The sequence below is a fragment of the Mesocricetus auratus genome, unplaced genomic scaffold, assembly GCF_017639785.1.
Source record: "Mesocricetus auratus isolate SY011 unplaced genomic scaffold, BCM_Maur_2.0 Super-Scaffold_100029, whole genome shotgun sequence".
Lineage (NCBI taxonomy): Eukaryota > Metazoa > Chordata > Mammalia > Rodentia > Cricetidae > Mesocricetus > Mesocricetus auratus.
Window position 1 is genome coordinate 18,787,586 of NW_024429210.1, and position 15,294 is coordinate 18,802,879.

The window sequence follows — 15,294 nt, forward strand, 5'->3', positions numbered from 1 at the left end:
GTGACAAGGCATGAAAGCATGAGGACTGTGATCAGCAAGGAAATACATGTGTAGGAAAAAGATGACAGATACTGGTGCCAGCAAACCAGTTCAGAAAGTAACAAAGCAACCACTAAGGTGGTGACTGGCAGTACCATAGCACAGAGTACCAAGAGGGTCTAGGCATCACACCCAGCTTCCAGTGGGACACAGGCCAACCCCACTTAGGGACAAATGCCTTTCTGATTCTCTTATTGAACTAAAGAAAAAAGTCATACCAACACACACACACACACAAAGCGAAAGGGGACTTTAATTACCTTTTATGTTTCAATAAGAATAGAACAGCTAGAATGATCCAAGCAATACCTGCTGTCTCCTGTCTTAAGGTGGAGGCTTTCAGTTAACCTAAATGTCAGAGCCCCAGAACTGCTCTTTGCTTGGTTCTTGGGGGAGAAACAAAAGCTATGCCTTTCATCTATACCAGGAAGGCTGGGCAATAATTAAAAACAAGGAAACTGTGCTAGACACTATTGGGGTTCCTCCCAAATGGAAATTGCAAACCAGCAGAAATACCTGGTCACACTCTTCTTAGTGAAACACAAATTAAAGAAGAGCTGTCTCTGTTTTTAAAAAATTAAATTTCATTTAAAAATTGAAAACTAAAGCAAGGAAGCATAGTTATATATACATGTGCTCTTCACTGTTGTGAAGGTGAACACACCTCTTCATCACTATAATGACACACCTGAGATAGGTGTCCCTGTAAAGCAAACTGGATTATTAAAAGCACAGTTCTGCAAGTTCAGAGGCATCACACTGGCAATGGCTTGGTTCAGGAAAAAGCTTTCTTATCTGCATTTTGTCACCATTGGAGCACATGTGGGGAGAGACACATCTGAAAACAGAGCAGAGAGAAGGTAGAGTCCCACAGTTCCTCCCAAAGGCACATGCCCAGCTGACCTGAAGACTTGTCACTAGACCCCATCTCTGAAAAGTGCCACACCACCTCCCAAAGCTGCCAACTTGAGGGTCAAGCTTCAAGTGCATGAGACTTCAGGAGACAAACAACATCTAAACCAAACAAGTTCTCTTTCTTGCTTGTTCCAGGAATGTAATCTATATTCTGGATAGTACAACAAGTTGCCTGTTATGTACATAATCTCCATGAAATGCAATGCGATGGGCATTGTTGCATAGATACACACTTGCCATGTGTTATTTGTGATTGTTATACACTTTTGAAATGATTCCAAATACTTGCATAGTTTTGGAGATGATGTTTTGTTTTGGAGTGTAGTCTCTCCTCCCTTTGAGAATACAACATCTTATCAGATCCCATATGTGAGAGCCTGCAATGAACTCACTGTCTCCTGGGAATATTACGTCAAATTTTATCGGATTTTCCATATGTGAGTTACTGACCTCAACCACTGGACCTTGAGTGCTTATGAGGCCAGGCATTTGCCTGACATTGATGGTGAGGCTGCATTCTGCCAGCTGTTCCTGAAAATGGAGAGCATTCCTTGGGACAAGCTACACTCTGGGATCAGCTTTGTGCAAAACACTCAACTCGGGCTCAGCACTCTCGGGTTTCCACACCAGCACCGGAAATGCCCCTAGCACCAAGGACCTCATGCAGCCTCAAATCTCTAAGATGTCAGGCTGCTCCTCCTAAGAATCACGACAACAAAGACACATCAGGAACATTTGGTTGCTCTGTATCTGAAGCCATGTCTCCTCTTATAAGGACACTAAATCCACCAGAACCTACCCTGAGGATCACATTTACCTGATTCTAAATTCTGTCATACTAAGGGCAAAGACTTCAACATGAATTCCCAGGGTAAGTGACAATTCAGTTCATTGTTCCCCATAATTATCAATCTACATGAATCCTCTACCATTTATCCCTGCCCCCCATGGCTTCACAAAGAGGTAAACTAGCAAGTAAAATTCTCCCAATTACATGCGCCTATTTTTCTTCAGAAGCTTTTCTCGGGAACTGGAAAAGGCACACAGCAATGCTGCTATCTGGTGATGGTGCTGTTTCTCTACAAGATTCATTCTTCCCGCCTCTTAAACAAGTTCCTTCTAAACATCACACACCTTCTCTCCACTCCCTTACTCTCAGCTACTGTCCTGGCCTCAAAGAGAGGAACCTTCAAATTCATCTGCATCTATGCCCAATCTTAAATTCTCTCCCTCCTTTTATATGCAAAAGAGCATGTTTAATGAGGGGTTTTGCTAAGATACCAAAAATCTTTGTTAAGCATCCAAAACTTAAAACCATTAGTGACCACTGCTTCTAGTCAACTTCGACTGTTAACATAATCCAGAATTTGAAGGAGTCTCAATTGGGGAATTGCATTTGTCTTCTTGATTGCTAATTGATGAGGACCAGGCCCCTGCAAGTAGTTCATACCTAGGCAGGTGCTATAAGAAAGCTGGCATACACATACATGTGTACATGCATGAGACAGAGAGAGAGAAAGAAATAGAGAGTAGTGTTCTGTAGACCATACATTTACACCATGTGAATATATGTCACTATGATCTGTTTAATAAACAAGCTGACTGGTCAATAGCTGAACAGGATAAAGTTAGGCAGGACAGCCAAACTGAGGGCGATGGGAAGAGGGCCAGAGTCAGAGGAGTTGCCAGCAGGCACAGAGAGAAGCAAGATGGAATGCCATACTGAGGAAAGGCACCAAGGCACGTGGCAAAGCACAGGTAAGAAATATGGGTTAATCTCAATGTAAGAGCTAGCTACTAACAAGTCTGAGCTATTGGCCAAGCATTTGTAATTATTATTAAAGTCTCTGTGTCTCTTATTTGGGAACTGATGGGTGGAAAAGAAACATCCACCAACATGTGGTGCCCCAACATTTGACAACTACATCCACATAAAAGCTGAGGGGCCTTGGGAAAGGGTTCTAAACACACAGAAACAGAGCCAAGAGTGGCTTCCTCGCTTGCGTCTCTCGTGCTGGCCGAGGTACAGACAGACTCATCTCCTAGCTGCTGCCTGATGGCTTGAGATACACAGAAAGCTCCCAAAGTTTTTCAGGCTGGCCATGAGCTAAGCCAAGTGGTGGGTTCCCATACTTCCGCACACTGGCCGTGAAATATGCTGAGTGGCCATACACTGCAGTCTCTTACACCAGTCCAGTACAAAAAAAAAGCATCTCCTGTCTGCTGGGGAGCTGGTCACAACCTGCCGTGTGCTGCCACCATGTGCTAAGCTGAGCAATGCAGGAAGCTGGCATAACAGTTTAAGATTCACCTCATAGGAACAAAAAAAATTCAGATGCTTGGTAAAACAGATCCAGACAGGAAAAAAACCTCTAAATGGGAAAGAGAAGAGGAAGATTATTTGCAGTCATAGATTTAAAAATATATATAGTTTTAAAATAATAAAATCCTTAGAAGGAGAGTAAAATAAGATTGAAAATACACATGGATACTGTATGTTATGGTGTTGTGTTTGAATTTTTTGACTCTTGAGGAAGGAGCAACAGCTGCTAAGAGACATTTGATAAAAGCTACTGAATTCATCCAATCTATGTATTTTTTAAATGCCTTGACTTCAAAATGGAAGTCAAAAGATATGCTATTTTGGGAAAGAGGTTCTGCTTTTATTTCCACAGAAAGGGCTGTGAATTCATTCAAAGTTAAATATGATCAGGACTGATAAAGGAAGACCCCCTGAAATCCTGACTACAGACACAAAGAAAAAAAACCTAAAAGAACTACAAGACTGCTCAAACGCATAACAAAAAACCATCTTTGGCTCACTTGTGTACAATACATAGTCTATACTTGCATTAATGCAGATATGTATGTTACCTTTACAAGTTTATGTGTTTTCCGAACAAAGGGAGTAGACACCAATAAAAATGGTGATCCAGCATCCAAAACAACTTCAAGGATGGTGGCTGAGATTCTTTTGTTTAAGTTAAATATGGCACGCTATGGATATGGAGGTGGCACAATGGAAGATGAACCATAGAGAGTACATTAACCATGGAGTTCATTACAGGGCAGGAGAGTGAGGAGGGGACATGAAGAGGGTGAGAGGAAGAGAAGGGAGAAGAGAGTGAAGGGCAACCACGTAGAGGTGCTCACTTAAAAGGGCAGGCTTGCACATACTTAATCCTTATGCCTATGCCCTGCTCCAAATGACAGGACAGACTTTGAAGATCCCCCATGGAAGGCTTCACCACCCTGGGGAGCAGAAAGGGGATGGATAGGGAGTTGGTGGGGGGCAAGGGAGGAGAGGAGGGAGAGGCAACTGTGATTGACATGTAAAACAAGCTCGTTTCTAATTTAAACAGAAAGGTTGCAAGTGACAAAAAAAAGCTGAACAAAGGAGATAAGATTCAGGGATCTTGTTCTGAAAAGAAAGGGGGCATATAGAAATGATAGTATTGAAGGTGGATTACTGAATCTACTTTAATCTAAAAAACAACTATTAATCTAGAAAACAACTATTAGTCCCAAAATACTTTATATAGGAATAGATTTTGGTTTTGGTTTATTGATACAAATATAAAGTTATTTTTACTATCTGTATGTTCCTACTCTTATTTGGGGTACTTTGCTTTTTTTTTTTTTTTTTTTGGTTTTTACGAGACAGGGTTTCTCTGTATTGTTTTGGAAGCTATCAGTCCAGCCTGGCCTCGAACTCACAGAGATCCGGCTGCCTCTGCCTCCCGAGTGCTGGGAATAAAGGCATGTGCCACCACCGCCCGGCTGGGGTACTGTGCTTTTATGCAACTCTTTTAAAATGCAATGTATAATTGAGAAATACAGGTTAGTAGTTAGTCATCTATAATAACTAAACTTGTAGTCATATAAGGTATGTTTCCAAGGTTAAACAGATACAGATAGATAGATAGATAGATAGATAGATAGATAGATAGATAGACAGACAGATAGATAGTCAGTCTTCAAAGACTTCAAAGACCCAAAGAATATGGCATTTAAAATGTTTTATTAACATAAGGCTTTTCTTGACATTGAGATATGTCTGCTCCTGGCAGCACCAATTTACTTCAGAGAAAATAAATAGCATAAAGAAACCTCCATGTGGAGTTTGCTTTCTTTATGGCAAAAGCTAGTCATTTTGGCAAAGAAACTTCCCTTATGTCAATTCCTAACAGCATACTGCCCAAACTGGACCAACAGGACGCAAAAGAAAGCAATGGCCAAACTGTGCCAAGACAACGTAGGACAGTCCTTCAAAATCCCCTGCTTCTCAGAAGTCTGTCAGATATTCTAGGTCTGTAGGTCAAAGTTGGATGCCCCAGTGTCACAGAAGAACCTAGAGTGACTGTCCAGATACTCAGATGTCCCTAATGTTAGGTAACACTTCACCTTCTGGGATCTTTCATGGAGTTGAAGACTAGATAGCCAAAGTTAATATCTTCTTTAGTTATGAAAAGGTAAATTAGATATAAAACTTTAGAGTCACAAAGATAAGATAAATAATAGAGTATTTCTAAACTTGCCAAAATAAATGGATATCATAACTGCAATGCTTACTTAATAATTGTTTTTGTTCTATATAATCTTACTATGTTAAAATTAAAGTTCCTTTTTTGTTTTATTTTTTTATTTAAGTTAGAAACAAGCTTGTTTCACATGCCAATTCCAGCTTAATGAGAACATTAATGTTTGTAAGTAGGATTAAGGAGAACTAAGAAGAGCTGCTATACTCCCTAGAAATAATGTGCCATTCCACCCACCCCATGAGGGAGACAGAACACACCCATCTATCCCCACACTCAGTCAGACCAAGCAAGCGGCTGGAGAGAACAACTGGAAGAAAAAGGAACAGGTTGGCATCTCCCCCAGATTCACTCCTTTGATTATTGAGTAATAGTCCTTCCTCTGTTGTCATGAGAGAGGACCTTCTGGAAAGCTGGTATGTGCTCCAGAACTGGAGTACGCTTGCCATAAGTTTAAGTCCATTTTGATATGGGATTGCTGATTTCTTTTATTGGTGGTGATGTGGTCTTTTTGTCCAATCAGCCCCATCGGAAAAATGTTCATTGCAATGAGTCATTGACCTGGCTTGAGACCTCTGGTTTTTGGTACACGATTATCATTGGGCTGGGCCCTCATCAAAACTCCTCTCGGATATCCTGTTGTTACCCCCAAGTCAAGTCATGGATATTCTATGGTTATCATTCTGCAGGACTAGTCCCTTTGTGCACCCCAGCAGGTCAAAGATGAGGTAGATGTTAGGATGAGCCAACCCAAGGCCCAGGATGTTGGTCTAGGTGATAGTTGAGCTGGTCAGTCCAGGCCATTGGGACCACCCCTCAGGTAATGGGCAGAGACAGCTCTCCTAGGTCCATGCCATTGAAGCCAGCCTTCACACCTATGATTCCAGGTTGGGCCATCTCTCCAGAGTGATGGGGTCAGCTCTCCCATGTGAGGGAGAGGAGTGGTCCCAACACTCCAGCTATAGTGTCCGGTGAGGAGCAGGGCCAGCTATCCCAGGTCCAGTGAAGGACAGGCTGGCTTGGATTTCAATATGCATGGTTCCTATAAATCCCTGTGGCAACATGAGCCATGGAAAACAGCCCAGACCCTTTCTGCTGTTGGGCCACAGACCCAGCCATGGCCCTTGACAGTAGCCTGGGCCTGGACCCATGTGGTTGTGCAAGCCACTTGGATTGCCTGATCCCTGTGGTTGTGAAGCCCTCAGACACCAACATGGCCACAAGTGGTAGCAAAGACTCCTGGCATTACCATTGCCTTCCATGGTATCAGGAACCACAGACATCAACACAGACCTTGACTGCTGTAGGGTCATGGACCCAGACATGACCCTTGGCAGCAGAGATCAGGTTTTGAAAGTCTATCCTATTGTCCCCCAAAGCCTTACTGTGTAAGTAGTAAACATTTTCATGCCCTCTTAGACATGTAAACAAAATTGGATGATATTTTATCTTACTACTTCAGAGTTGGCATAACTCTGAGGCTGATGCCTGGGAATCCAGCATGGGACTGATCAAGACCCCCTGAATGGGGGTGTCAGTGAGGAGGCCTAGGTAATCTATTGAGCCTTGGGCAGTAGATCAGTATTTATCCCGAGTATACAAATGGACTTTGGACTCCCATCCAACAATGTGAAGTGCACTCTCACCCTGAACTCTTGGGGGAAGGTCTAGGCCCTGCCCTGGATGAAATGACAGACTATGGACACCCCCAAGGAGGGCCTCACCCTCCCTGGGGAAATGAGGGGATATTGGGGGGTTAGGGGAGGGCACGGGAGGAGGGGAGGGAAACAGAGAGGGACCTGGAACTGACTTGTGAAGCAACCTTGTTTCTAATTTAAATTTAAATTTAGAAATAGTAAAAAAACAGAGTTGGCATAACAAGTACATTTAAGACTAGATACCACTAGGTCAGCAGGTAAGGCTGCTTGCCACAAAGGCTAACTCTCTGAGTTAAGCTCCCAAAACCCACATTATAGAAGGAGAAGTGACTCTTGTAAGTTGTCTTCTAATCTCCACACATGTGCCTTGGTGTGTGCATATCCATGTCCACACACATATACACAAAAATTTATTTAAATTTAAACATAAAAATAGAAACTAGTGATTGCTTCTTGCATTAAATATGAACAGCAAAGACTGACTAGACCTGCTTGAACTGACAGAGCAAAAAGAAAGGCAAAGCATCAGGCACAGTAGCCTTATGTCTATAATACCAGAATTTAATAGACAGAGGCAAGAAGATGCTGAGAGAGGCCAGCCTGGGCTGCATGATTTGATCTTGTCTCAAGAAGCCAAAAGCAAGAAGGAAGAAGGAAGGAAGAAAGGAAGTAGGAAGAAAGGAAAGAAGGAAGGAGAGGAAAAAGGACAGAGACTGACAGGCAGAAGCTAATAGTTAAGACAAGCTATAGTCCCACCTGTCTGTGGCACAGGGGTGTATGAATTCTAAAAGAACCTGAGAATTCCATTTTGGAGGAACCTCATCCAAGACAGCTGGATGCTAAAGTAAGATGGTCTTGTCGATATGAAACAGTGCAGACCATGTGGACCAGAGGCTGAGAAGATCACAAAGGAATGCCTAGAATGTGCTCACATTAGGATATTGTGCTTGCAGTCCCGAGAGACAGCTCCCCATTACCACTGCCAGCTTTTGCACATCTGCTTCAATAGTAGACATGAAAACTAGCCAGTGTTCATCAAAAAAAACACCATTAATAGCTGGGGAGATGGCTTAGTGGGTAACAGTACAGAAGACCTGATCTGAATCTCTAGCACGGTGAAAAGGTGATCATGGCAGTTTGTGCCTATAACCCCAGTGTTGTGGGGCAGAGACAAGCAAATACTGGGAATTCAAGGGCCAGTCAGCCCAGCCACAACAGTGAAGTTCAATGAGATCCTTTGTCAAGGAAATACAGTGAGCAGTGATAGAGAACATCCAACATCCTCCTCTAGCTTCTATGTACTTATTCCCCTACACACACACACACACACACACACACACACACACACACACACTTCTTTCCCTCTCATCTGCTCCTATTTCCTGTATTCCAATTCTAAAACAACTTTAAAAGCAGGCTGTAGTTGGTTTGTTTTTTACCCCTTTGTCGACTTGCTACCAGGCTCCCAAATAAATACACAGAGACTTATTCTTACTTATGAATGCCCACTCAGCCTTAGCTTGGTTTGTTTCTAGCCAGCTTTTCTGACTTAAAATTATCCGTTTCTCTTTAACTACATTTTGCCTCTGGGCTTTTTACCTTTCTTTATTCTATATATCTTTCTTTCCTTCTTACTCCACGGCTGGCTGTGTGGCTGGGTAACTGGCCTTAGCATTTTCCTCTCCTCCTTTTCTCGATCCTTGATCTTTGCTCTCTTCCCTAGATTTCTCCTCCTATTTATTCTCTGGGCCTGCAGACTCACCTATTTCTTTCTCCTGACAAACTATTGGCCGTTAAACTCTTCGATGGACTAACTGGGTGTTTTAGACAGGCAAAGTAACACAGCTTTACAGAGTTAAACAAATGCAACATAAAGAAAGGCAACACATCTTTGCATCATTAAACAAATATTCCACAGCATAAACAAATGTAACACATCTTAAATAATACTCCACAACAGCAGGGAGAATACCCCTCTTGAAACTGTTTAAGAAGAATTTAACATTACTTCTCTGAACTTGGGGGTGGGGGGTGCCTTGAACTGTGTTGGGAGCCCTGGTTTCTGCTTGAGCTACATGCAATTTGGAAAGAACATTCTAGTCTTAGAGAGACAATGACAATGTTACAATAGCAATGTTGATAAAACTAGACAATCTGGATAGCCCCTTGACCCCATCAGCTTCTCCCTTAACCTCCATCCCACAGGATCTGAGACTCTCTAGGTAATGTCATACAGGTCCCTGAATTGTGATGTCATTGACATGACACTTGCTTTCATACTTACATTATCTGAGTTTTCTGTGCAATGTGCCTCTTGACAGCTACCCTGTCCTAGACACTGCCTTACTGATCCATCCAAGATTATTATAGTCCTAAATTCTCCTTCCCTATATCCCTACATTAAGTCCTCTGTAAAATGCCAATCTACTGGTTCTTTCTTGTTGTCACACTTGCTACCATATTGGTTCATGCCACCACATTGCTACTGACCATTACACTTCTCTTTCTTTCCTCCTCTGTTCTATTCTAAGGTCGAAGCCAAAGAGATCATACTCAAGATCAGTTCATACTTAAACTTCCCATCTTTCCCAAGCCCTGTAGCTGTTGTCATTTCCAGGGTCCCATGGCCACCCACCTGGAAGTCAGCATTCAGGCAAAATGTTCAGTCATCCCAGGTTTTAGCATCTCCAGGGGTGAATGTGAATGTGCCATCAGGGCTTGTCAGCCAGTAGAGGATGATTGGAAAAAGGAGAGAATGAGCACAATGATAGGATAATGCCCAAATTGGTAATAAACAACCCAGAGATTTTCCTGTCATAAAGGAATTTAAAGAATTCATAAATCTGTCCACCTCCATGGAAGCTGAGAGAGATTGTAGCATGACTAATTGTAGTAATTTGGCCATGCTTACATTGTAACCAAAATGTCTGGATTATACAGAGAGGAGCCTCTGGGGAAAGGGCAACCCAGCCCTTGAGCTGGAGAGTTCAGAGTGGAGGGAAGGGTAAACAGATAGGGGATGAGGGATGCTGGGAAAACCTGGCAGCTGGATTCAGCTTTGATGTGTTAAATAGGCACCATACCCTATTGTCCTGTGTTTGAAACAACATTTCATTCTTTTTGCTGATAATAAATGAATGATCAGGGACAATGAAATCCATCTATGACTACTTCCTATTGACACTGGGTGTGTTTTTTAGGGACCTAAAAAGTTGGAATGTTGACTAAATCCAGAAAGAGCAGGTGTTTCCCTTGTCCAGGTTCTTGAGGAACTTCAGGAGCTAGGGACAGTGCTAGGCAGCAGTTGGAGTAGTATGTAGTCTTTAATTGATTGGAAATCTGCTGAAACAGATACATATTAGCGCCAGACCATTAAGTTACTTTTTTTCTTTTAGGTGTACATTTGAGACTTCCAAGCCCATGGTCCTGGTAGCTGGGAGAAGTGAGTCCCAAGACCAGAAAAGAGAAGAATTCCCACTCAGTCCAGAACTGGCAAGTGGGAAAATAGGCTACTGACTAACAGTGCTTGTCTGGAGTCCATTTGAGAGGTGGATCTAAGTCCATTGCCTGAAGCTTAAAATAACCTTCTTAAGTTTACAAAAAGTTTCCGATATGTTAGCATTACCGTTGTTTGCAATCTGTATTGAAATTTACATTGTAGAAAAGTTAGTTAACTGGTATCTGTAAAACAGCTGGAATAGATTCATGACTTCCAATCCTAGCAAGAGCTGCAACTTTGGGTTAAAAATACGAACATTTTTTCCTCTGTCCAGAGACCCAGACATAGATTGGACAGGTCACTATGTGGTCCACACCGCCTATATGTCTGCCTAGGGGCAAGCACAGGGCATCTGATTAAACACTGAGTTCACCAGTGGGAGGGGGGGTGCATGTGCTGAACACACAGACATACAAAGACATGGAGGCATGAGAAAAAGTCATACATTGCAAGGGAGCGTGTTCAGTTTATTGGAGTATTAAAAGGACGTAATAAGCAAACTGATAAATTAAAGTTCATAAAAACCAAGTAGAAAATGAAATGTGTAAACACTATGAGAAACATAGGCTGCTGCTGAAATTTAGTCAGATGAAGATACATTGTATTTGGAATTCAGAAAGCCATCTTAAAATTTTTAAAAAAATTTTTTTGAGACTGGGTTTCTCTATGTAACAGCCCTAGCTGTTATGAAACTCTCTCTGTAGAGCAGGCTGGCCTAGAACTCACAGAGATTTGTCTGTCTCTGCCTCGTGAGTTCTGGGATTAAAGGAATGTGCCAGCATCAACTGGAAATTTTTAAGATTTTATTTTTTTATTTGTGTGTCCTTACATTTCTGTGGAGGTCAGAGTTCAACCCGCTGGAGTCTGTTCTTTTATCAATTACATAGATTTCAGGGATCATGGAGTCTGTTCTCTCCTTTTACCAATTATGTGAATTCTAGGGATCATGGAGTCTCTTCTCTACTTTTACCATGTGAATTTTAGGGATCAAGCTCAGACCACCAGGCTTGATGACAAAGGGATGAGCCACCCTGGAAGCCCTAAAGCAGTGTTTTAAAAGTAGGCTGTGCTCTTTCTAAAGGAAACTCTCTTGCATGTCTCAGTGTCCACTGATACTTTTAGTTACAAAGTTAGTGAAATGTCTACAAATGTGTAATAAGATGGCAACTGATTATTTTTGCAGTGTTTGGAAAGTCACCTATCTTAAAAAAGAAAGAAAAAGTAAAATAAATGTATATAATCTTAACCAAACTACAAACCAAATTACTGTTTGACTGAACATGTCTTAATGCAATGATGTTTTACTTTAGTAAAATTGTCACACAGCACATACAAGTGGTATTACTTTGATGTAGTTTAATTTGACTATGAAAGAAAAAGGAGAAAAGGGGATATAGGAAGCACCGCTAGTGGATTTATTTAGATGGCATCATCTCGAATATTCCCCAAGAGTCAAAGAGAAACTCCTTTTAAATTACACTGTAGCTGTAGAACACATTTAGCCAAACTATACTTCCAAGATGTGAAAATCTCAGAAAACAGTTTCAGTTACTACAGCCACAAGAACTTAAACTTCTTGTATTTCTGTCTCTATACTAACCTAAAACTGCCCAGCTTAAACATACTGTGAAAAAAAGCTCTGCCACATATTTCAATGCTTGCAATTAGCATTTGAGTTTATGACTCAATTGCTACTATCCTAATTATTTTCTACTGACATAAGAAAGCAAAGATAGACTCCTTTGTTGTTTTTGTGCACCTCCCCAACATTTACAACTGAACAAAAGCTAAAGTATTCAAGGGGTTCTCAAAAAGGAGCTGTTTTGTTTTGTTTGCTTGTGTATATATGTATGGTATTTGGACATATGTGTGCCAGTTAGCAAGTGTATGGATACACGAGTTTGCAGGTGCACAGGCATGTAGTGTGCACCTGTGCACCTGCCAGTGGAAGCCAGAGATTTACATCAGGTATCTTTGTAAGCATTTCGATGGATCAGATGGGATGGACAGGGATGGATTATGGCACTCGGGAGCCAGAGAATACTAAGTGTTACAGCTTAGATGGGAAGGTGTTCTGACACTCCAGAGCCAAGGAGTACCACAGGTCACAGAAGAGCATAGCAGTTTACAGCCTTGCTTCAGGGAAAGGCTGCCCCAATGTATCAGCTCTGCTCTGGCAGGAGAGGGTTTCCCGGGCGATGTTGCAGTTCAGCTCCATTCCCTGCAGAAAGTGTAACAACTTCAGTTCGCCAGGGGCAGGTTTACCCCAGCGAAAAGTGTTACAGTCCTGCTCTACTCTGGTCTGCTCTGCTCTACTTAGGGTCCTCTCTGCTCCTACGAAAGATTTCACACAAACCTCATTCAAGAGGCTTATTGGGAGGGAAGAATCCAGGAGAATGGCTGCCTTGGCCAGAGTGACAGAGGACAGCCAGGTAGCACAAATAGTCAAAAGCTGAACAGACATGGGGTTTATATAGGACTTCTTGGGGGGTGGCGCTTCCAGGTTGGGAATTGGTTAGGTTTTAATCCCTGAGTTTAGGATGGCTTGATCTCCTATTCAGGGTTTGGTTAGTTTTCTGCACAGAGTTAGGGTCAGATTTGGCTCTGGTTTCAAGGCCAAAGTGTGTTTCTTTCTCTGGTCCTTTTTAGCCTTTTGGCTCTAGTTTTAGGATCAGGGTGCATTTCTTTCACTGGCTCTGATTCCAGGGACAAAGTGTGTTCCTTTGGCATTGGTTTCAGGACCAGAGTGCATTTCTTTGGTTCTGGTTGCAGGGCCAAAGTGTGTTTCTTTGACCCTGCTCAGGGTGTGTTTCTTTGGCTGGACCCTTTCCCCGCAATCTTGCCTAATGACACTTCACTTACTTTTTGAGTCAGGGTCTCTGGCTGTACCTGGAGCTGTCAAGCAAGTTAAGCAGGCCCGCTTGGCTGGTGGATTCAGTATGAGCCTCCAAGAGATGGAGTTACTTCCAGGCAGCTGCCACTGGGTGAGAGGATTTCTTCCTATGCCCTTCCATAGCTATGAACCCAGTCCTTACTTAACCAAATCAAATAATAATGGTTGTTCAGTCCTTATTTACTGTTACATATATTTATTAAACACGCTGTTCTAAGACTTTCTTTTAAACCGTGATAAAAGAGAGAGGGCTTTCTTTAATTCTGCGTAATTTTTAAAAAAGTATTTATTTTTCACTGGTAATAACAGAAGAAAGAAAAGCAGAACAAGAACGCATTCGGGTGATTTGACCCCTTCGGGTCTACGTAGGAGGCCTCCAAGGCTGGCCCCGGCATTATCCACGCTCCGCTAAGGCGGAAGCTCGCTAGGCTCCGCCCACACGCGGACTGGCCAATGAGACGCCACTCGGGCCGCGCGCGCAGGGTATCATGGCGGCCTGCAGGCAGTGCTGCTCGTACCTGCGGCTCCGGCCGCTGCGCTGCGCTCCCCTGGCTCCCCTTGGCCCCCTCGGCCGGCCCGGGAGGAGTCGGGCACTCAACTGTTTGCAGGTGCGAGCGCTGTGGAGCAGCACCGGGTCCGGAAAGGTTTCTGTGGACTTGGGCCATAGGTAAGGAACGGCGTGAGTTCGCGGACTGGCAGCCAGCCTTGGTAGCCAAACCCCCCCCCCCCCAAGGGTGGGACTGCAGCAGCCTGAGTCTCTTAACCTCTCTGCTCCAAACCTGAGTTGGAGAGTTCCTTTTCCGGGTTTGAAGTCAGTCTCCCTGGGCCCTCCCCTTTCCCACGCTGGCCGCTGCCCTTTGCCTCTTGCTCCAACCCCTAGCTCTGTGGTGGACTCCTTCTGAGTCTGAGCCCGTCCGTGCCCCTGGCATCCTTTCTCAGTACTCGCCCAGACCGCGGGCTCCCAAGTGGGAAACCTGCCACCCAGAGATAACCCGTTGTCGGTGTGTGCCCGGCTCAGTTCTGCCAAAAGCGAGGTCAGAGTGAGAAGGGACCGTGGTTTTGTTGAATACCAGTTCTATGATGCACACAGCCCTGTTAAACCTGTAGAAGTACTATTGCCTTCGTTTTGTAGTTAAGACAACAGAGGGCCAAAGGGGTGCATTTTCTCAGAATTAACAAAACTAGGGCATCTCCACACAGACGAGAGAGGAGAGACAATGAATGAATGAATGTGAGAGTAAACATATCCCCCCACACACACAAGCTCCACTTTCTGTGGCAGGCAGCCGTCCCCTGTCCTTCCTTGGCATCTTTCTGCTCTTCTCGTCTCACTCTGTCATGATCGTTGTGTCAGAGTGTTTAGGCATTCGCTCACATGGTTTGACATATTAAAACTTTAAAGCCCTGACACCTGCTCCCATAACCCCCGGTCGCAATCCCCAGAGGCCACTCATGTCATATGAATCCTCATGCATTTGGAGATTTTGGTTTTTCGAGACAGGGTTTCTCTGTATGGCTTTGGAGGTTGTCCTGGAACTCTCTCTATAGATCAGGCTGGTCTCGAACTCACAGAGATGCGCCTGCCTCTGCCTCCCGAGTGCCGGAATTAAAGGTGTGGGACAACTACGACCAGCTGTCTTTATTATTTTTAACATAGCATACAAAATACTGTTATATTCCAGAAGATAGAAGTCTATTATTTTTAACATAATATACAAAGTACTATTATATAGCAGCAATGAAAGTCTTTGT

The 15,294-nt window shown here is 43.2% G+C and overlaps 1 protein-coding gene across 4 annotated transcripts in view; it reads left to right on the top strand.

Moving 5' to 3' along the window:
- Positions 1–13,991: 13,991 nt before the first annotated feature.
- Positions 13,992–15,294, top strand: part of Pnpt1 (polyribonucleotide nucleotidyltransferase 1) — a 37,607-nt gene continuing 36,304 nt past the window's right edge. For all 4 annotated transcript variants that reach the window (XR_002382774.2, XR_005871768.1, XR_005871769.1 and 1 more), the window contains exon 1: positions 13,992–14,209. Coding sequence is in view for 1 of the 4 variants with exons in the window: in XM_005070354.4 (XP_005070411.1) it covers positions 14,031–14,209 (179 nt within the window). In the remaining 3 variants the exon portion in view is untranslated. The remainder of the gene's footprint in view (positions 14,210–15,294) is intronic.